Source organism: Amphiura filiformis, chromosome 10, assembly GCF_039555335.1.
Source record: "Amphiura filiformis chromosome 10, Afil_fr2py, whole genome shotgun sequence".
In the NCBI taxonomy this organism is placed as follows: Eukaryota; Metazoa; Echinodermata; class Ophiuroidea; order Amphilepidida; family Amphiuridae; genus Amphiura; species Amphiura filiformis.
In genome coordinates this window covers 34,587,806-34,606,562 of record NC_092637.1, presented here as the reverse complement: position 1 = coordinate 34,606,562, position 18,757 = coordinate 34,587,806, and the positions used below count along the sequence as shown (strand labels likewise).

The 18,757-nt window shown below is 36.0% G+C and overlaps 2 protein-coding genes across 2 annotated transcripts; both read left to right on the top strand.

The window, feature by feature from the left end:
* The first annotated feature begins 296 nt into the window (after window positions 1–296).
* Window positions 297–18,757, top strand: LOC140162184 (uncharacterized). Its single transcript, XM_072185452.1, has 13 exons — window positions 297–493; window positions 1,084–1,179; window positions 1,390–1,501; window positions 10,021–10,255; window positions 10,550–10,697; window positions 11,184–11,462; window positions 12,838–13,017; window positions 14,298–14,411; window positions 15,274–15,540; window positions 16,456–16,521; window positions 17,004–17,111; window positions 18,241–18,411; window positions 18,652–18,757. The coding sequence occupies exons 1-12, from the start codon at window positions 325–327 to the stop codon at window positions 18,405–18,407; spliced, it is 1,941 nt and encodes a 646-aa protein (XP_072041553.1). The 5' UTR covers window positions 297–324; the 3' UTR covers window positions 18,408–18,411; window positions 18,652–18,757.
* On the top strand, window positions 2,002–8,438 carry LOC140163255 (receptor-type tyrosine-protein phosphatase S-like). Its single transcript, XM_072186653.1, has 7 exons — window positions 2,002–2,009; window positions 2,186–2,420; window positions 2,715–2,862; window positions 3,356–3,634; window positions 4,047–4,226; window positions 7,119–7,232; window positions 8,122–8,438. The coding sequence occupies exons 1-7, from the start codon at window positions 2,002–2,004 to the stop codon at window positions 8,436–8,438; spliced, it is 1,281 nt and encodes a 426-aa protein (XP_072042754.1).

Sequence of the window (18,757 nt, the reverse complement as noted above, 5' to 3'; positions counted from 1 at the left end):
AAGTTTACTGGTGACACATAATTATGATAAGTATAAGTGACTGGCTTCCATGCATGTACGATAATATGAAATAAAAATTCACTTTTGAGGATCAGTCTGCGTATGTCTTTAGGTATTTTGAATCCATGTTTACAACATAAGAGTCAGACCATACACAGACTACAGGGTGACTTCAACTGAAGCAACAATTTACCTCCTTATTATGAAATGATTAACTTTATTTCAGAAAGAAGAGTTCCACCCACGTTTACAATCGATCCGGTTAACATGGAAATAGTTCCAGGCGGGAGTGTCAACTTAACATGCGTGGCTGCAGGGAACCCTATGCCGATGGTCAAATGGACACACGGCGGTGTGGATCTGACCACTGGAGAGCTGCCTATCGGCCGTAATATCCTTCAGCTGACCAATATTAAAGAGACGGGAGAGTACACCTGTGTGGCTATGAGCAGTCTGGGAACAATACAGACATCGGTTACCGTAACTGTCAGAAGTGAGTTATTCTACCAATCAAACAGGCCTCCGGGACAGGCCTATGGCACAAGATTTGATTTGATTTGTGACAAACCATAAGATGAACAGCAAATCTTTAACAGAAAAATCTGGCTATTTCCAGTACGTTTGACAATATTTTTAGGTATTTTCAACACATTTACTCAGTAACTCAGTAATATTTGCACATATGCAAACAAGATTAATCCTGTAGAGCAATTGTGGTTGTAAATGAGGCCTGTCAAATCGCATGTAAGAATTAATTTCAAATTATAAACATGCTTAGAAGTAACTTGTTAACGGTAAAATGTTTTAGAAATCGTTTTCACAATACATCAATCCCATGAGGATCACTCTATGTTTAGCTAAGGGCACATACTAAATTTAATATTATGCATGCAGTAGCGTAGCCATAACATTTTCACAAGGGCACGGGAGAAAGTCATCTTTCAAGGGGAAAAAGCTAAAAAAAAAAAAAACGATGGCCAGCATCCCAAAGGAGGAAAAGATCAGTCACTGGGCTAGGCCTGACCCCCTTTCCCCCGTTCAGCCCATTTTTAGTAAAAGATGAACAATTTATTTCCAATGCAGGCCTAACAACACAGCAGGCTACGACTGAACCATTCATGGCTTTATTGGGGACCACATACTCATCTACCACAGAAGTCTTAATGGCAAATGATCCAGGTACGTTGTTCCTCTCAGATTAGCATATTATGTTGCAATGTAAAGTTTGTCATTACTTAAAGTATGTGTTGTTTCATCGCTTTTTCTCTGCAAACATGTTGGTAATATCTTAGCCTGGCGACGCCACTGGATAAATTGTATCCATTTAGGATGTTTAATGAATATTATATGCAAACATTTATTGTTTCTTTCGTATGATTGTTTTTAAAGGAACGTGTCGTTCAAGTCTCGGCATGAGTGACAGACGGATATCAAATAACCAGCTAGCAGCTAGCTCTGTGTACGGTGATGATCCACAAACGTACGGACCGCAAAATGCAAGGTACTTAAAATCGAGACAGAGAAATAAGCTTTTTGATGTGTGTAAATTTGACAATATAACAATTTAATTCCTGTTTTCTATATTATTTGAAGTAGCTAACACTAGACCTCTAATTAAGACATATATTTCACACTGGATGCAGAATTGCGGCACAACTTGATGTTGTATTGCTTTTGTTTTTGTGTACAAAACTCATTCCATTGTACATCATATTGTGAATTTAAAATGCAGTTTCTCAGCCACAAATTTATTCTTGAGTGTTGGTAAAAAATAATTACTTCCGATTTTGTAGATATTTGCAAGTGATTAGCTTGGCAGTTCTTTTGCATTACAATATTTTGTATGGCCTAGAATATCGTATATTTTTGGATCAGTTTACCTATGCTGTTTTTACCATTTTCTTTAGCCGTTTTGTTAAAACAAATATATTTTAAACTGTGTACTACTGATTGCTGGTAAAGAAATTAGAGGTAATGTCTAAGTATGAATTAGAATGAAAAATGTCAATGTAATTAGTTATAATGGGTTCGATTCCCATAAAGTATATCCACAATAATACACGCTTTGGTAAGAACTACGAGGAACTCGTAAAAATACAGAGCAACATGAAATTCTTTTAAGGACATTTAAAATCTGAGAATAACTAACTTTGTATATACTTTTGTATTTATTCTTCTCTCCTAGATTGAATTTAAACCTCGGTGGCGGGGCCTGGTGTCCAGTCAGCGTACGACCAGAGAACACGGGTGGATATGAGTACCTAGAGATAAACCTGATCAACATGACCATGATAACTGCCGTTTCCATACAGGGCCGTTGGAATTACGGCCTTGGTAGGGAATACGTTAGGAAGTTCCGTTTGGAATACACAACGAATGATGGAAGATGGATGAAATATACAGATCAAAGTTTAGAAACAGTAAGTTTTTGTTTTGTTTTCTGTTTCCAAAGCCTTCGCGTATGAAGCTGACAGTCATATAGCAGTGCACATCCATCGTGTTTACTTTTTCTATTTCTTCCTTTTTCTTCCATTTATATTCTTCCTCTTGTTTTACGTCTCTCTTCCCCCATTTTTCACGCATTACTTCTCGTGATTATCATCTTGTACCGTTTCAAATTGTTTATTCTTTTAACTACAGTTTGTACTTTATTCTTCTCACTTTTCATAACATTATTACATCTTGTCTATTATTATTTGTTTTAAATTTCGTAGGTATTTGATGGTAACACGGACACACAGACCATCAAGACAGTGGACCTAAGCCCAGCCATGATAGCCACCAAAGTCAGGATTGTCCCTGTAGTAGAGATGGTCACAACGGTGTGTATGAGGGTGGAGCTCTTTGGATGTCTATGGAAAGGTATGTATGTGATCAGAACATCAGGAATTAATTCACTGAAAGTTATCTAAAGTATGAATATTTTAATACATTAATGTTGTGACAGATTCAACAAGTAAGGTCGTAATGTGTTTAATGTGTCGCTAATGCTGTTTTGACAAAATCAATTAAAATGAACAACAACATTCAATTCTCGTTCCTATGTGAGGCGTAAGGAGGCATGGTGGGCTATCACACAAAATCAGAATTTCGAAAACAAGATTTAAAGTTTCTTTACAGAGGAAACAGACTTTTTAATTAACTGTCCCATATTTTATATCAGATTCAACAAGTGAGGTCGTCCCGGTTCAAAATTCATATGGGTCCCTTTTTTCATATCTGAAAATGCCAAGAATTATCACATTTATATACATTCTCGAATGAAATATTAAAGGCCAGAAAGGGGAGAACATTGTTACGTGTAAAAATCAACTTTAATTAGTTTCTATATAATTTTGTTTTTCACTTATTTTAGATCCACCGGTGATAACGCAAGAGCTACGAGATGAGAGTGGTTTGGAGGATCATCCCATCGCCTTTATATGCAAAGCATCCGGACACCCTGCCCCTACATTTGAATGGATGAAAGGAAACAGCAAAACATCCAACACAAGATACACAATCATGCCCATACTAAATGGATCCATTTTATGGATCGAACCACTGAGAACAAGGGACAATTCACAGTACTCGTGTGTCGCTACAAATTCTGAAGGTTCTGCGACAACATCGGCCAACCTGCATGTATTTCCATGTAAGTAACTTGTATGCTCAATCTTTTTCCAATATAGGAAAAGATAATTATTAGTCGGACTTTTCTTCTCAAATGCTATCTTCATTTGATTGATAGCACCAATCAGTGGAGAGTAACTCTATGTCTTAATTTCCTGAATAAATTTAACTGTAAAAACCTAGCAATTGAAAGGAATACAGCTAAACAAGAATTATTTTAATAATGATTTCGGGAAATAGTGCTCAAAAGTATGTATCAGATATTTAAGCATATTAGAGCTCTTCTGTGGATTGATCTATTTTGGTTAAGCGCTTGAATATTCAATTTTCAGTTTTCAGTTGTAACATGCATATCGAATAATATTAATAATTGATAGGACAAGTATAGTCATACAGATATTTGCAATCTGATTTCATATATTTCTTTTTCACAGCATCCAGCATACCAAGAAGTTTTCCAGAAATCACAGTTTCTCCTCGTCTTACCGTAGTAGAGAAACATCGCCAGGCTGTGATGAGCTGTGCTGCCACCGGTACCCCAGATCCAGAAATACTCTGGCTCGTTAATATGCTCCCTGTGGACACCAGCTCTGATCGCATTCATATATCAGATAGTAAGTAGCGCCCTCTACGTGTTCTATAGATTTCCAGTTTCCCCTTCCTCTTACATGAGCACATACAGAAAGTTGGCAAAGCAAGCGATAGTTAATCAAGGAAAGTGTGTGGTTATATTACATGGCAGTGTGCTTATTACATACATGTTTATGCTTTATATAATTTGTATTATCTTACTAATGGTACTCCCAAACATTGTTGTCTTTGTATGTGATTCCAGAATATTTGTCCCGGGGGTAGCCTGTGTGTATAAGAATTGACGTCGGCCCAAACCCCGAGAATTGGCCCCGGGAGTGGCTCAAGATTTTTCCCGGGAGGGTCCGGGAATGGTCAGGTGTTATTTATTTATTTATTTTTATTCATATTTATCCAGGGTAGCCCAATTCAGCCGATAGCTGGTCTTACACGGGGCCCTGCAATACATTTACATAACATTAAAATGCAACAATTTACTACATGCAATTTATATAAAATATACAACTATTAGATACAAAATTAAAATACAGAAATATATACAATTTTCAACTTCTTACATCATTACTCAATTTATTCCAAACCTCAACCCCACTGTATGAAAAAGATGATTTAAAGTACCCAGTGTCATAACCATTTGTGCAAGGCGGTAGAGCCAATAAATTGGACGCAGCTTGTCTGGTGTTCACATTATGCTTTTCATGTACATAAGAAAACCTGTTGATAAGGTACTGTGGTGATATATCGTTAAGACATTTAAACATTAACAGTGATTTGAAATATATTGCACGAGTTGGAAGTGATTCCCATCCTAATATAGGAAACATTATATCAGAAGACGTAAGGTAGTTGGCACGCAATATTATTCTAGCACATCGCTTTTGTAAAACACATAATTTACGTACATCTTCATTGAAGCGACCAAACCAAACTACACTGCAATAGTCGAACTGCGGTTGGATAAGAGCCTTATATAAAACATTAAGAGTGCGAACGTCAAGAAATGTTTTTAGACGTCTCAAGAGTCCTATTTTACAAAATAATTTCTGTATGACTGAATTAACATGATCGTGCCAAAGTAATTTAGAATCTATCTTTACACCAAGACATTTGATCATCAATGGAAACTGAAAAAGCAGAGCATTTATCATTACGAAACTTAGGCTCACTACCAATGAGCATAACATTTGTCTTATCAGTATTAAGAAACAATTTGTTTACATTTAACCATGCCTTAATTGCAGAAAGATCGTCAGTGAGCTTTTTAGAAATAATATCAGTATCAGTACCACTGACAGACAGAGTGGTATCGTCTGCGTACATAGATATTTTCCCATGTGATATTACATTTGGCATATCATTGATAAAAATCAAAAATAATAATGGGCCCAATATACTGCCCTGGGGAACACCAACTTTTATTTCAAGAGAATCAGAGACAATACCCTTAAAAGTAACTCTTTGCTTTCTACAAGATAAATACGATGCAAACCATTTAACTGTATCTTCAGATGCCCCAATATAATGGAGCTTTCTAAGCAAAATATCATGATTTACGGTGTCGAACGCTTTTCTAAGGTCGATAAAGGCAACACCAGTCATTTCACCGCTGTTGATGCTCGTCAGCCAATCGTCAACCATGTCAACAAGAGCAGTCTCGGTAGAATGACCAGGACGAAATCCTGATTGATGAACATTTAAGATACCATTTCGATTTAAAAAGAGTAAACATGATTATGCATAGCCCTTTCAATGATCTTACTTATTACAGGTAGGATGGAAATTGGCCTGTAATTATTGGTGTTATCAAGATCACCTCCTTTATGCAAAGGGATCACTTTGGCTTCTTTCCACAAAGTAGGAAATATCCCCTTTGACAAAGAAAGATTCATTATATAAGTTAAACTTTTAACAATGACTGGACGAGCCAGTTTCAGGATCTTGCAACTGACATCATCCAGACCTACCGCCTTTTTAATGCTCATGGAGCGAATTTCTTTGTCAACAAAATCATATGAAATACATGGTATATTAAGAACAGGTTTATCATTAAGATCTTCACATGTATGTTTACCCGGGACTTGAAATTTTTAACCCAAAATTCACGGTCCACTACCCGGCCATCCCCGTGTACCCAGGGGCCGGGGTTGCATTTGATATGTGCATAATGATGATGCATCCATTTTAAATGCCACAAACTTATCAAGTATTTAACGTCGGATTTAATTATACATGGTACTTGCCATATTCTGACAATTCAGATAAAATATGTAGAAAGGCATCTAGGCCCGACAGTGAAGATTGCATACAACACGAGAAGAAGTCATGTTTAAGAATAAAGGCTGGCTGGCAGACACAAATAAATCATATGTGACAAAAGATTGCCAATGACACTGAGGACGAGAGTCTTCAACCAGTGTGTATTACCTACAATGATATATGGTTGTGAAACCTCCCGTGAAATCTGGACAACAACCAAGTTTTTGGAACAAAAACTCGAGAAATATAACTACAAATCACCATACGTGACAAAGTATAAAGAATGTGGAAATTAGGGACAAAACAAATGCCAAAGATATCATTGAAAGAATCAAAGAGGCAAAGTGGAGATGGGCGGGACACGTAGCCCGTAGAGATGACAATAGATAGACAAAGAGGTTAACAAAATAGCAGCCAAGAACAGGAAAGGGAAGAAGAGGAAGACAAAAACGAAGATGGCGTGATGATCTCACATCCTATTTGGGTACAACCTGGGCAAGAGAAGCACAGAACAGAAGTAAATGGAAGCTACCCGAGGAGGGCTACATTCGACAGTTGGTGCCACAGCCTGTGAGGTGAGGTGAGGTGAAGTGAGGTACTTGCCATAATAATCTTTATTATTTTTATTAATATTATTATTTATTATTATTATTCCGCAGCATTCACACTCACAATTGATAATGCTGATGAGAGCGACCAGGGGAGCTACCAGTGTGCGGCTAGTAACTCAGCTGGAACAAGATATTCATATTCGGCAAACTTGTATGTCAGAGGTATGCTTATTGGGGATATGGAGCGGAACAACCATTCATGTATTTTTTCAGGCATTTTTTACCTCATGGAAAGTTGAAATACAGAAATAAATAAGATGTTTTCTATCATGTGTAATGTATATTGAGCTATAATTTCAGATATTCATGAAACCAAAAAAACAAATTGGAATTCCTGGCTCGAATTGATTTGAAAAACAAATGAGACCTCCCAATGTAAGTAACACTTCGTCAATAAAAATTATATAGAATTCCCCATGCCCCTGAAGAAGACCGGCAACATTTTGGGTAATTTGCAGTAATTTTAAAAAGAATGTAGTTTGTTTTGGAAATGTCCACTGATAAATTATGCTTTTTCTTACGAAAACGGTAAAAAAATGCAAACGGTTTTTAAATGTCCATGTCTTCTTTACGTCTTTACGAGGGGGTGTCAATAATGTCTTTAATAGACCATGATGTTACAATTTTTTAAATGATCGATAACACTACTTGAAGTGAGGTACTTCGATGATTTAAAAAAAAATGGTTATATTGTTCCATGTAGTCTATTGGTAAAAGAAGGGTGCAATTTTGGAGCTCATAAAATAGTGGAGCTGATATGAGAATGATATAATAGGATTAATGAACCTTGTGTTGTTTAACCATTGCGTTATGCAGACAGAGCATGTAATAAAAGTTTACTGGTGACACATATGATAAGTATAGTGACTGGCTTTCATGCATGTATAATATGAAATAAAAATTCACTTTTGATTATCAGTCTGCGTATGTCTTTAGGTATTTTGGATCCATGTTTACAACATAAGAGTCAGACCAAACACAGACTACAGAGTGACTTCAACTGAAGCAACAATTTACCTCCATAATTATGAAATGATTAACTTTATTTCAGAAAGAAGAGTTCCACCCACGTTTACAATCGAGCCGGTTAACATGGAAGTAGTTCCAGGCGGGAGTGTCAACCTAACATGCGTAGCTGAAGGAAACCCTATACCAATGGTCAAATGGACCCACGGTGGTATGGACCTGACCACTGGAGAGCTGCCAATTGGCCGGAATGTCCTTCAGCTGACCAATATTGAAGAGACAGGAGAGTACACCTGTGTGGCTATGAGCAGTCTGGGAACAATACAGACATCAGTTACCGTAACTGTCAGAAGTGAGTTATTCTACCAATCAAACAGACCTATGGCACAAGATGTGATTTGATTTGTGACAAACCATAAGATGAACTGCAAATCTTTAACAGAAAAATCTGGCTATTTCCAGTACGTTTGACAATATTTTTAGGTATTTTCAACACATTTACTCAGTAACTCAGTAATATTTGCACATATGCAAACAAGATTAATCCTGTAGAGCAATTGTGGGTGTAAATGAGGCCTGTCAAATCGCATGTAAGAATTCATTTCAAATTATAAACATGCTTAGAAGTAACATGTTAACGGGCAAATGTTTTAGAAATCGTTTTCACAATACATCAATCCCATGAGGATGACTCTATGTTTAGCTAAGGGCACATAACAAATTTAATATTATGCATGCAGTAGCGTAGCCATAATATTTTCACAAGGGCACGGGAGAAAGTCATCTTTCAAGGGGTAAAAACTAAACAAAAATATCACGATGGCCAGCATCCCAAAGGAGGAAAAGATCAGTCACTGGGCTAGGCCTGACCCCCTTTCCCCCGTTCAGCCCATTTTTAGTAAAAGATGAACAATTTATTTCCAATGCAGGCCTAACAACACAGCAGGCTACGAATGAACCATTCATGGCTTTATTGGGTACCACATACTCATCTACTCATCTCTCAGATTAGCATATTATGTTGCAATGTAAAGTTTGTCATTACTTAAAGTATGTGTTGTTTCATCGCTTTTTCTCAGCAAACATGTTGGTAATATCTTAGCCTGGCGACGCCACTGGATATGGTACCAGATTGTCCAAATTGTATCCATTTAGGATTTCCTGTTTAATGAATAGTATATGTAAACATTTATTGTTTCTTTTGTATGTTTGTTTTTAAAGAAACATGTCGTTCAAGTCTCGGCATGAGTGACAGACGGCTACCAGACAGTCAATTAGCAGCAAGCTCTGTGTACGGTGATGATCCACAAACGTACGGCCCGCAAAATGCAAGGTACTTAAAATCGAGACAGAGAAATAAGCTTTTTGATGTGTGTAAATTTTAGAAAAAACGACACATATAACAATTTAATTCCTGTTTTCTATATTATTTGAAGTAGGTAACACTAGACCTCTAATTAAGACATATATTTCACATTGGATACGGAATTGCGGCACAACTTCTTTTTTGTATTGCTTTTGTTTTTTGTGTACAGTAATCATTCCATTGTACATCATATTGTGAATTTAAAATGCAATTTCTCAGCCACAAATTTATTCTTGAGTGTTGGTAAAAAAATAATTACTTCCGATTTTGTAGATATTTGCAAGTGAATAACGTATATTTTTGGATCAGTTTACCTATGCTGTTTTTACCATTTTCTTTAGCCGTTCTGTTAAAAATATATATTTTAAACTGTGTACTGCTGATTGCTGGTAAAGTAATTAGAGGTAATGGCTAAGTATGAATTAGAATGACAAATGTCAATATACTAAGTTATAATGGGTTCGATTCCCATAAAGTATATCCACACTAATACACGCTTTGATAAGAACTACGAGGAACTCGTAAAAATACAGAGCATCATGAAATTCTTTTAAAGACATTTAAAATCTAAGAATAATTTACTTTGTACATACTTTTTTATGTATTCCTCTCTCCTAGATTAAATTTAAACCTCGGTGGCGGGGCCTGGTGTCCAGTCAGCGTACGACCAGAGAACACGGGTGGATACGAGTACCTAGAGATAAACCTCATCAACATGACCATGATAACTGCCGTTTCCATACAGGGCCGTTGGAATTACGGCCTTGGTAGGGAATACGTTAGGAAGTTCCGTTTGGAATACACAACGAATGATGGGAGTTGGATGAAATATGCAGATCAAAGTTTAGAAACAGTAAGTTTTTGTTTTGTTTTCTGTTTCCAAATCCATTGCGTATGAAACCGAAAGTCATATAGCAGTGCACACCCATCATGTTTACTTTTTCTATTTCTTCCTTTTTCTTCCACTTATATTCTTCCTCTTGTTTTACGTCTCTCTTCCCCCATTTTTCACGCATTACTTCTCGTGATTATCATCTTGTACCGTTTCAAATTGTTTATTCTTTTAACTACAGTTTGTACTTTATTCTTCTCACTTTTCATAACATTATTACATCTTGTCTATTATTATTTGTTTTAAATTTCGTAGGTATTTGATGGTAACACGGACACACAGACCATCAAGACAGTGGACCTAAGCCCAGCCATGATAGCCACCAAAGTCAGGATTGTCCCTGTAGTAGAGATGGTCACAACGGTGTGTATGAGGGTGGAGCTCTTTGGGTGTCTATGGCAAGGTATGTATGTGATCAGAACATCGGGAATTAATTCACTGGAAGTTATCTAAAGTATGAATATTTTGATACATTAATGTTGTGATAGATTCAACAAGTAAGGTCGTAATGTGTTATAGCGCTAACGCTGTTTTGACAAAATCAATTAAAATGAACAACAACATTCAATGTTCGTTCCGATGTGAGGCTTAAGGAGGCATGGTGGGCTATCACACAAAATCAGAATTTCGAAAACAAGGCTTAAAGTTTCTTTACAGAGGAAACAGACTTGTTTAAATAACTGTCTCATATTTTATATCAGAATCAACAAGTGAGGTCATCCCGGGTCAAAATTCATATGGTCCCTTTTCATATCTGAAAATGCCAAGAATTATCACATTTATATACATTCTCAAATGAAATATTAAAGGACAGAAAGGGAAGAACACTGTACCGTGTACAAATAAACTTTAATTAGTTTCTATATATTTTGTTTTTCACTTATTTTAGATCCACCGGTGGTAACTCAAGAGCTACGAGATGAGAGTGGCTTGGAGGACCATCCCATCGCCTTTATATGCAAAGCATCCGGGCACCCTGTCCCTACATTTGAATGGATGAAAGGAAACAGCAAAGCATCCAACACAAGATATACAATCATGCCCATACCAAATGGATCCATTTTATGGATCGAACCACTGAGAACAAGGGACAATTCACAGTACTCGTGTGTCGCTACAAATTCTGAAGGTTCAGCGACAACATCAGCCAACCTGCATGTATTCCCCTGTAAGTAACTTGCATGCTCAATCTTTTTCCAATATCGGAAAAGAGAATCATTAGTCTGACTTTTCTTCTCAGATGGTATCTTCAGTTGATAGCATTAAATGAAAAAGAGTAACTATATTTTCTTAAATTTGCTGTCTAAATATAAACTATAAAAACCTAGCAATTGAGAGGAATACAGACAAACAAGGACTATTTTAATACTGATTTCAGGAAATAGTGCTCAAAAGTATGTATCAGATATTTAAGCATATTAGAGCTCTTCTGTGGATTGAGCTATTTTGGTTAAAGGCTTAAATATTCAATTTTCAGTTTTCAGTTGTAACATGAATAATTTTAATAATTGATAGGAAAAGTATAGTCATACAGATATTTGCAATCTGATTTCATATGTTTTCTTTTTCACAGCATCTAACATACCAAGAAGTTTTCCAGAAATCACAGTTTCTCCTCATCTTACCTAGCATTTTTCATGACATTTTGAAGTTGATTAAAACCTTTTCTATTTACATTATTATTATAGATAATTGAAAAAGTTTTAAAATGAGGGGTCAACCACCTCTGTAGGACCAGGAATACCAAAGTTATGGGGAAAAAAGGGTCGTCCAAAATCCACCTGTTTCGTTCCTCTTTCTGTACCTACTTTGTGTGACCATATACCACTGTATTACATGTAAAAAGTATGCTACTATTAATGTGTGTAATTTATGTTTACATTAATAATGTTTTTCCTGTTATAATATTTATTTATTCGTTATTTATTCAGGAAATTCCATCAATACAAATGTACTGGTCTCCCTGGAAGACCTGATTTTATATATATACATAAACATGATAATAAGAATATAAGAAATATATATATTACAAAATGAAGGAATTAAACATGATACAAAACAATACTAGCTCAGATTATTATACAAAACTTACAGACCAATTGCATTTTTAAATTCACCCAAACTCATTGAATTAAAATTGACACGAAGATTGGGAGGACACGAAGATTGTTTTTATAGCCTTTATAGGACAGTTTCTTAAAACTGGTCGGAAGTCGGAATGTTGCCGAGACCGATGCTAACCCAACAACACCCATTTGACCGCACCCAAAAAGCACCCAAATCATGTAAATAACACCCAATTTACATTCTGCATTACCAATGCACCCAAATGTGGGATTTTGGGTGATTTTACTAGTAGTAGTACTACTGCAAGACAGCATACAGGACCATCATTCATCTGTTCCTCTAACTTCAGTTGCCATTATTTAGTTATAAAAGCACCCAAAATAGCCTCTTTGGGTGCTTTTTACTGGTATAATTGATAGGAAAAGTATAGTCATACAGATATTTGCAATCTGATTTCATAATTTTCTTTTTCACAGCATCCAGCATACCAAGAAGTTTTCCAGAAATCACAGTTGCTCCTCGTCTTACCGTGGTAGAGAAACATCACCAGGCTGTGATGAGCTGTGCTGCCACCGGTAACCCAGATCCAGATATATTCTGGTTCATCAATATGATCCCCGTGGACACCAGCTCTGATCGTGTTCATATATCAGATAGTAAGTAGCGCCCTCTACGTGTTCTAAAGATTTCTAAAGTTTCCCCTTCCTCTTAAATGTGCACATACAGAAAGTTTGCAATGCAAGCGCGATAGTTCTTTCCATATTTTGATGTCTAAGTGTTTAGAAAGAATGAACAGTGAGTGTTTAGTTTTCGATATAAAAAGCAGATATATTTTTTTTCCTGACCAGTTAAGGAAAATTGAATTTTTTGAAGCAAATTTTATATAAATTAATAATCTGGTTGGGATTAGATAATAATCAGTAAGTAATTAAAGGTGACGGCCGGCGCGGCCCCATTCTAATTTACCCCATAAAAATGCAGGTGTTTGTATCAGGGTAAAATTCATATTTTTCTAATTAACATATTGAAGTTAGGCGTTCAAACTCGGTATATTTCTGAAGAAATCATCACAAACCTGTCGAAAAAATCTCGACGTGGTATACCACGTTTAAAAGGTTCAGTTTAGGCTGGCCATAGAAAAATAATATAGCACATTATTGTTTTGATCAATGTTACTTTGCCGAATGGGAAATTGTTGTTTATGCATAGACTTATCATATGTATAAAAGAACGAATACATCCAGCATGTAAGAAGGAACAACCCAAGTCCAGGACTTGAGACTTGTAACACATTCATTGATATCCAGTATGTATGAAAGAACAATCAAAGTCCAGGACTGGTAACACATTCATTGTTGGATAGTGACATTTGAAAAAATGGATTTAATCAAGGAAAGTGTGTGGTTATACATGTGTGGGTTTTTTTGTTGTATTATCTTACTAATGGTACTCCCATACAAACATTGTTGTCTTTGTATGTGATAAAAACAACCCAAGTCCGGCATATATAATGATATAACCCAATAATTTGCATGTAAAACTTGCCCTATTGTCTAGGTAAATCTACTTGAAGGAATTAAAATAATTTAGTGTTCTCGAAATCACTTTCCAATGACTTGGGTGGGTTTTGTACTCATGTATTCAATAGCTTGGGTGTCTAGTCAACAGATATTTTCCGAGCATATTACCAAATGCTTCAATGTATTGTGTTTGTAAATCAGAATTTTAGGATATAGAATTTTAGCTAATTTTCGAGGCATGGAAAGGCACCCTGTGTGTGTACAAACAATCTTATTATGATGCATAATGATAATGAATCAGTCTTAAATGTTACAAAGATATTACACATAAAACACCTAAAGTCGGATTTAATTATAGATGATATTTGCCACAATAATATTTAATATTTTTGTTACTATTAATCAATATTCCACAGCATTCACACTCACAATTGAAAATGCTGATGAGAGCGACCAAGGGAGTTACCAGTGTGCAGCTAGTACCTCAGTTGGAACAAGATATTCATATTCGGCAAACTTGTATGTCAGAGGTATGTATATTGGAGATAAGGAGTGGTTCAACCATTCATGTATTTTTTCAGGCATTACGTCATGGAAAGTTGAAGAACTGAAATAAGATGTTTTCTATCATGAATAAATTGGGCTATAATTCCAGATATTAACTCCTTAAGAAAACAATTCTTAAAAAAAAAAAAAAAAAAAAAGAAGTTGGGTATTCACTGGCTCAAATTGATTTAAAAAAAAAAAGAAACACTTCATCAATAAAAATTGGAATTCCTGGTGCCCCTGAAGAATACAGTCAAGTATTTTAAAAAGAATGTAATTTGTTTTGGAAATGTCTACAGTTAAATGATGATTTTTCTTGCGAATTCACACCTTTGTAATGGCAAACGGTTTGTGAATGTCCACCTGTTTTTTACGTTTTTACGAGGGGGTATGACGTGCCATGAAACTGACTTGTTAAATGTTTTAAATGACCGATAACACTACTGACATTTGATTTTCGACGCCTGTAGAGAAGTATTCAATACTTTAAAAAAGCAGTGGTGTTGTTCCATTATAGTATAAAAGATTCGTGCCATTTTGGAGCTCATAATAATGAAACTGATATGAGAATGATATAATAAAAATAATTGTGTTATGTTGAGAGAGCATGAAAGTTTACTGGTGACACATATGATAATCATAATGACTGATGCCATGCATTTAAAATATGAAATCAAAAATTCACTTTTGATGATAAGTGTGCACTCTTCTTTAGGTATTTTGAAACCACATTTACAACATAAGAATCAGACCATACACAGGGCGACTTCAACTTAATCAAAATGTTACCTCCATACTTGCATTACCGTTGGAATATATATGTAATTATTAATTGTTGTTTTTCAGAAAGAAGAGTCCCACCCACGTTTACCATCGAGCCAGTTAACATGGAAGTAGTTCAAGGCGGGAGTGTGAACCTAACATGCGTAGCTGCAGGGAACCCTATGCCGATGGTCAAATGGACTCGTGGTGGTATAGACCTGACCACTGGAGATCTTCCAATTGGCCGTAATATCCTTCAGCTGACCAATATTGAAGAGACGGGCGAGTACACCTGTGTGGCTCTAAGCGGTCTGGGAACAATACAGACATCAGTTACCGTAACTGTCAGAAGTAAGTTATTCTACCAATAAAAGAGGCCGGTGGCACAAGATTTGATTTCATTGCAAGGAGTGGCCTACCAAAAAGTATTAAACAACTTATTTGGAATTTTTAAACAATATTCTAAGCACTTGGCTGTTCAGTTCACCATTGATCAGCGCTGTTTAAACTTTTACATAGCATTTTAACAGTGCGGCAAACGCAAAGAGCAGGGGCCTTAATAGGCAAAGAATGAGTACCTCGAATAGAGACCTTATAGCTTACCCATAATAAAAGAAAAGAAATGATTCCTTTAAAGTTGGGTAACCTGATTAACAATCTCATCCCCCACTTTAACAAAGCAAAATGCTGATTTTGGTATCAGATGAAAGCTCATATTTTTCTCATAAACATATTGAAATTTGACGTTCCAAATCGTTATATTTCCGAAGAAATCATCAAAAAACTGCCGAATTAGTCTCAAATATGACACACCACATTTGAGACTAATTAGGTAGTTTTTTGATGATATCTTCGAAAAAACTTTGAGTTGGAAAAATAGGGCCTTTCACATGAAATCAATATATTAAATGATCATGATGATTATCATTAATAAAAACACTGTAGACTACCAATATCACGCCGTATAAATGTCGGTAATTTCATTAGGAATTAGTGACATTTACAAAAAACATTTACATGTTCTTTTTGCATGAGTGCTTGAAAGGGATGAAATTTTATGTTATACGTAATTTGATTTTCCAAATATATCAGGTCACCTTCCTTTAAATAGGAAAGTTTGAAGCAAAGGAAAGAGGCTTTAGTGGTCTCCTTTCACTGTTTTACGTGTCCATTCACTTCTTCCATTGTCGGTCATACTGAGGGTGGGATCTGTCCCTCAACATTATCTTAGTCAACGGTGACCAATATGTTTTGTTTTAAATTTAGGCCTAAATACACCAGAGGCTACAACTGACCAATTCATAACTGTATTGGATACCACAAATGAACCAGGTACGTTAGTTTTTTCAACTTAACCTTCTGTTGCAACGTAAAGTTTATCATAACGTTGCAAAAACCTATGCAAAAAAGTATGTAATATTTCACCGCTTTTTCAGCCAATTTGATGCCACCTGGCGACGCTACTGAATTTATCTAAGAATAGGAAAAGGGTGAAATTTTGAATGACCTTTATAGAGACTAATGTATCTGATTATGTTAAAATATATCGCATGCGAGACCAGCTCACACCTTTCAGAGTTTGTTTGCCTCTTTTTTTGGTCTTATAGTTGGTATAGCCACACCAAAAAGTGACCTCTCACCTTTCCTGTCTTTGCCAGTTGTTTCTTATTTTTTAAAACTCTGTATATGTCTCTTTACCATGATTGCTACGCTTACAAAGAATCATTTTTTTTAAATACTCATTTCCTGTGGCAATACTCATTAAAATGAGTATTGCCACAGGAAAATATCTCTTTTTGTCCGACACATTTTAGATTGCGACAAGTCCCAGTATATATGCTTTAATTCAAGCTGTCTAGACCAGTCCAGGGTGTGTGACAATAAAGTTGATTGTGAACAAGGCGAAGATGAAATCAATTGCCGTAAGCAGTTACCATAGGGTATTAAATTAAAGGCACTAAATGTAATGCCCACGTGACCCATGGGCGCCGCCATACAAAGACCACCAAGTGATCAGTAGATGTGCTACAATGCTAAGAGATAGGAATTTTTCAGACAAATATCATCAAAATTGCTGAAAAATTAATAGGCAAATTAATTACACATTGCAGCGCCCATCTGGTCACGTGGGCATTAAATTAAGTGCCTTTATTTAAATGCCCTAAGACGACTGGTAAGTATAATAAGCAAAACAAGCAGATCCGTGTGGCCAGTAGCGTAGCCATGCGCGTATGGGGGGGGGCTTTGGGGCGCGAGCCTTTTACTTGCCATTAACCTTTTCTGCAGCACCCCCACCCACCCACAAAACACCACTGGTAGCCAAGCATTTTTTAAAGACCAGCGTAAGACCCCACAACAGGGAGTTGTAATAAAAGTATTCGAAGCTAGTAGTATTACATCAGGCGCAAAAACTGCCCAAAAAACGCCAATAGCTTAACACTTGTGGTACTAAGTACCATTTCACTGCATTCTAATTTTATTTACGACTCTCTACTTACACCATGGCTGCTTCACCTTTGTTTCCAATGGACATTTTATTGTGAAATGTCATTGTACAAGGAATACATTTAAAAAAAATTCCACATAGCCCCCGAATGAAAAGTATAAAATTATCTTTGTAATCAATCAAAAAGCATTTTGTGTGAATTTTACATCAGAACTAAGTGCTATTAAAGTTTTATGAGCATTTTTATTTTACATGTAAAGTCTATGGAGGCAACGATTAGAAATGGACGGCAATATTGAAAAACCCTCATTTTGGGCCATTTTAGACACTAAAATGCCCATAAAAAAGAATAGCACTTAGTTCGGATGTAAAATTCACACACAATGCTACCTTTACTACTCAAGAAAATAGCTTTAAGACAGTAATTTATAAATGAGGCTCAATAAACAAAAAAGAGAGATAAGTGATTTGGAATATTTACACGGTCGTATGACATTGTAACCTTGCAATTTTTTTACAAACATGCTGAAAGTTGTGTCGGCAAAAATTGTGCATGCACAAGAAACCTTAAGCATAATTCCACGAAATAAAATCTTTGTCCACAGATGGCCAATGCCCTTCGGAAGATAAAGTAATCCTCACTTACGACGATGTACATGAAATGACGTCAGCAAATTATCCGAGAACTATGATAATAACATGTACTGTCGGTGGAGATTCGAAGGACCTGAAGATTCGGTGGTTATTGTTAGAATTATGGACTTTGATTTAGATAGGTACGTAGTATTTGAATGTTTTTATACTTTAATATGTTTTTCTCCTTTTTATCATAACAAATACTCCGTTGAAGGGACAAGTACAATGTATATAGTTCCCATTAGCAGCATAACTGCTCTTGCGAGTTCGGATTAGTGCCCTCACGCACAGTGTGGCTCATCAAAAAGACAAAACCTGTCCGCATGACATCTCGAGTGATATTATTGTTTTTCAATGTGTTTTTTTTATAATTCTAACAGGTATGGTGATCGTCTGGTTATTGGCAGTGGCAGTCTTTCAGGAGATTTATCACGGCTTATAATTGAGCTCACAGACACAGTTCGCACCGAGGTTCAATTTGCATCT

Coding starts and splice junctions, on each gene's coding strand:
- LOC140162184 (XM_072185452.1), top strand. CDS start 325: ATGCCGATGGTCAAATGGACACACGGCGGTGTGGATCTGACCACTGGA. Junction 494..1,083: donor GGTTACCGTAACTGTCAGAA/GTGAGTTATTCT, acceptor TTTCCAATGCAG/GCCTAACAACACAGCAGGCT. Junction 1,180..1,389: donor CTTAATGGCAAATGATCCAG/GTACGTTGTTCC, acceptor TTGTTTTTAAAG/GAACGTGTCGTTCAAGTCTC.
- LOC140163255 (XM_072186653.1), top strand. Junction 3,635..4,046: donor CAACCTGCATGTATTTCCAT/GTAAGTAACTTG, acceptor TCTTTTTCACAG/CATCCAGCATACCAAGAAGT. Junction 4,227..7,118: donor TCGCATTCATATATCAGATA/GTAAGTAGCGCC, acceptor ATTATTCCGCAG/CATTCACACTCACAATTGAT.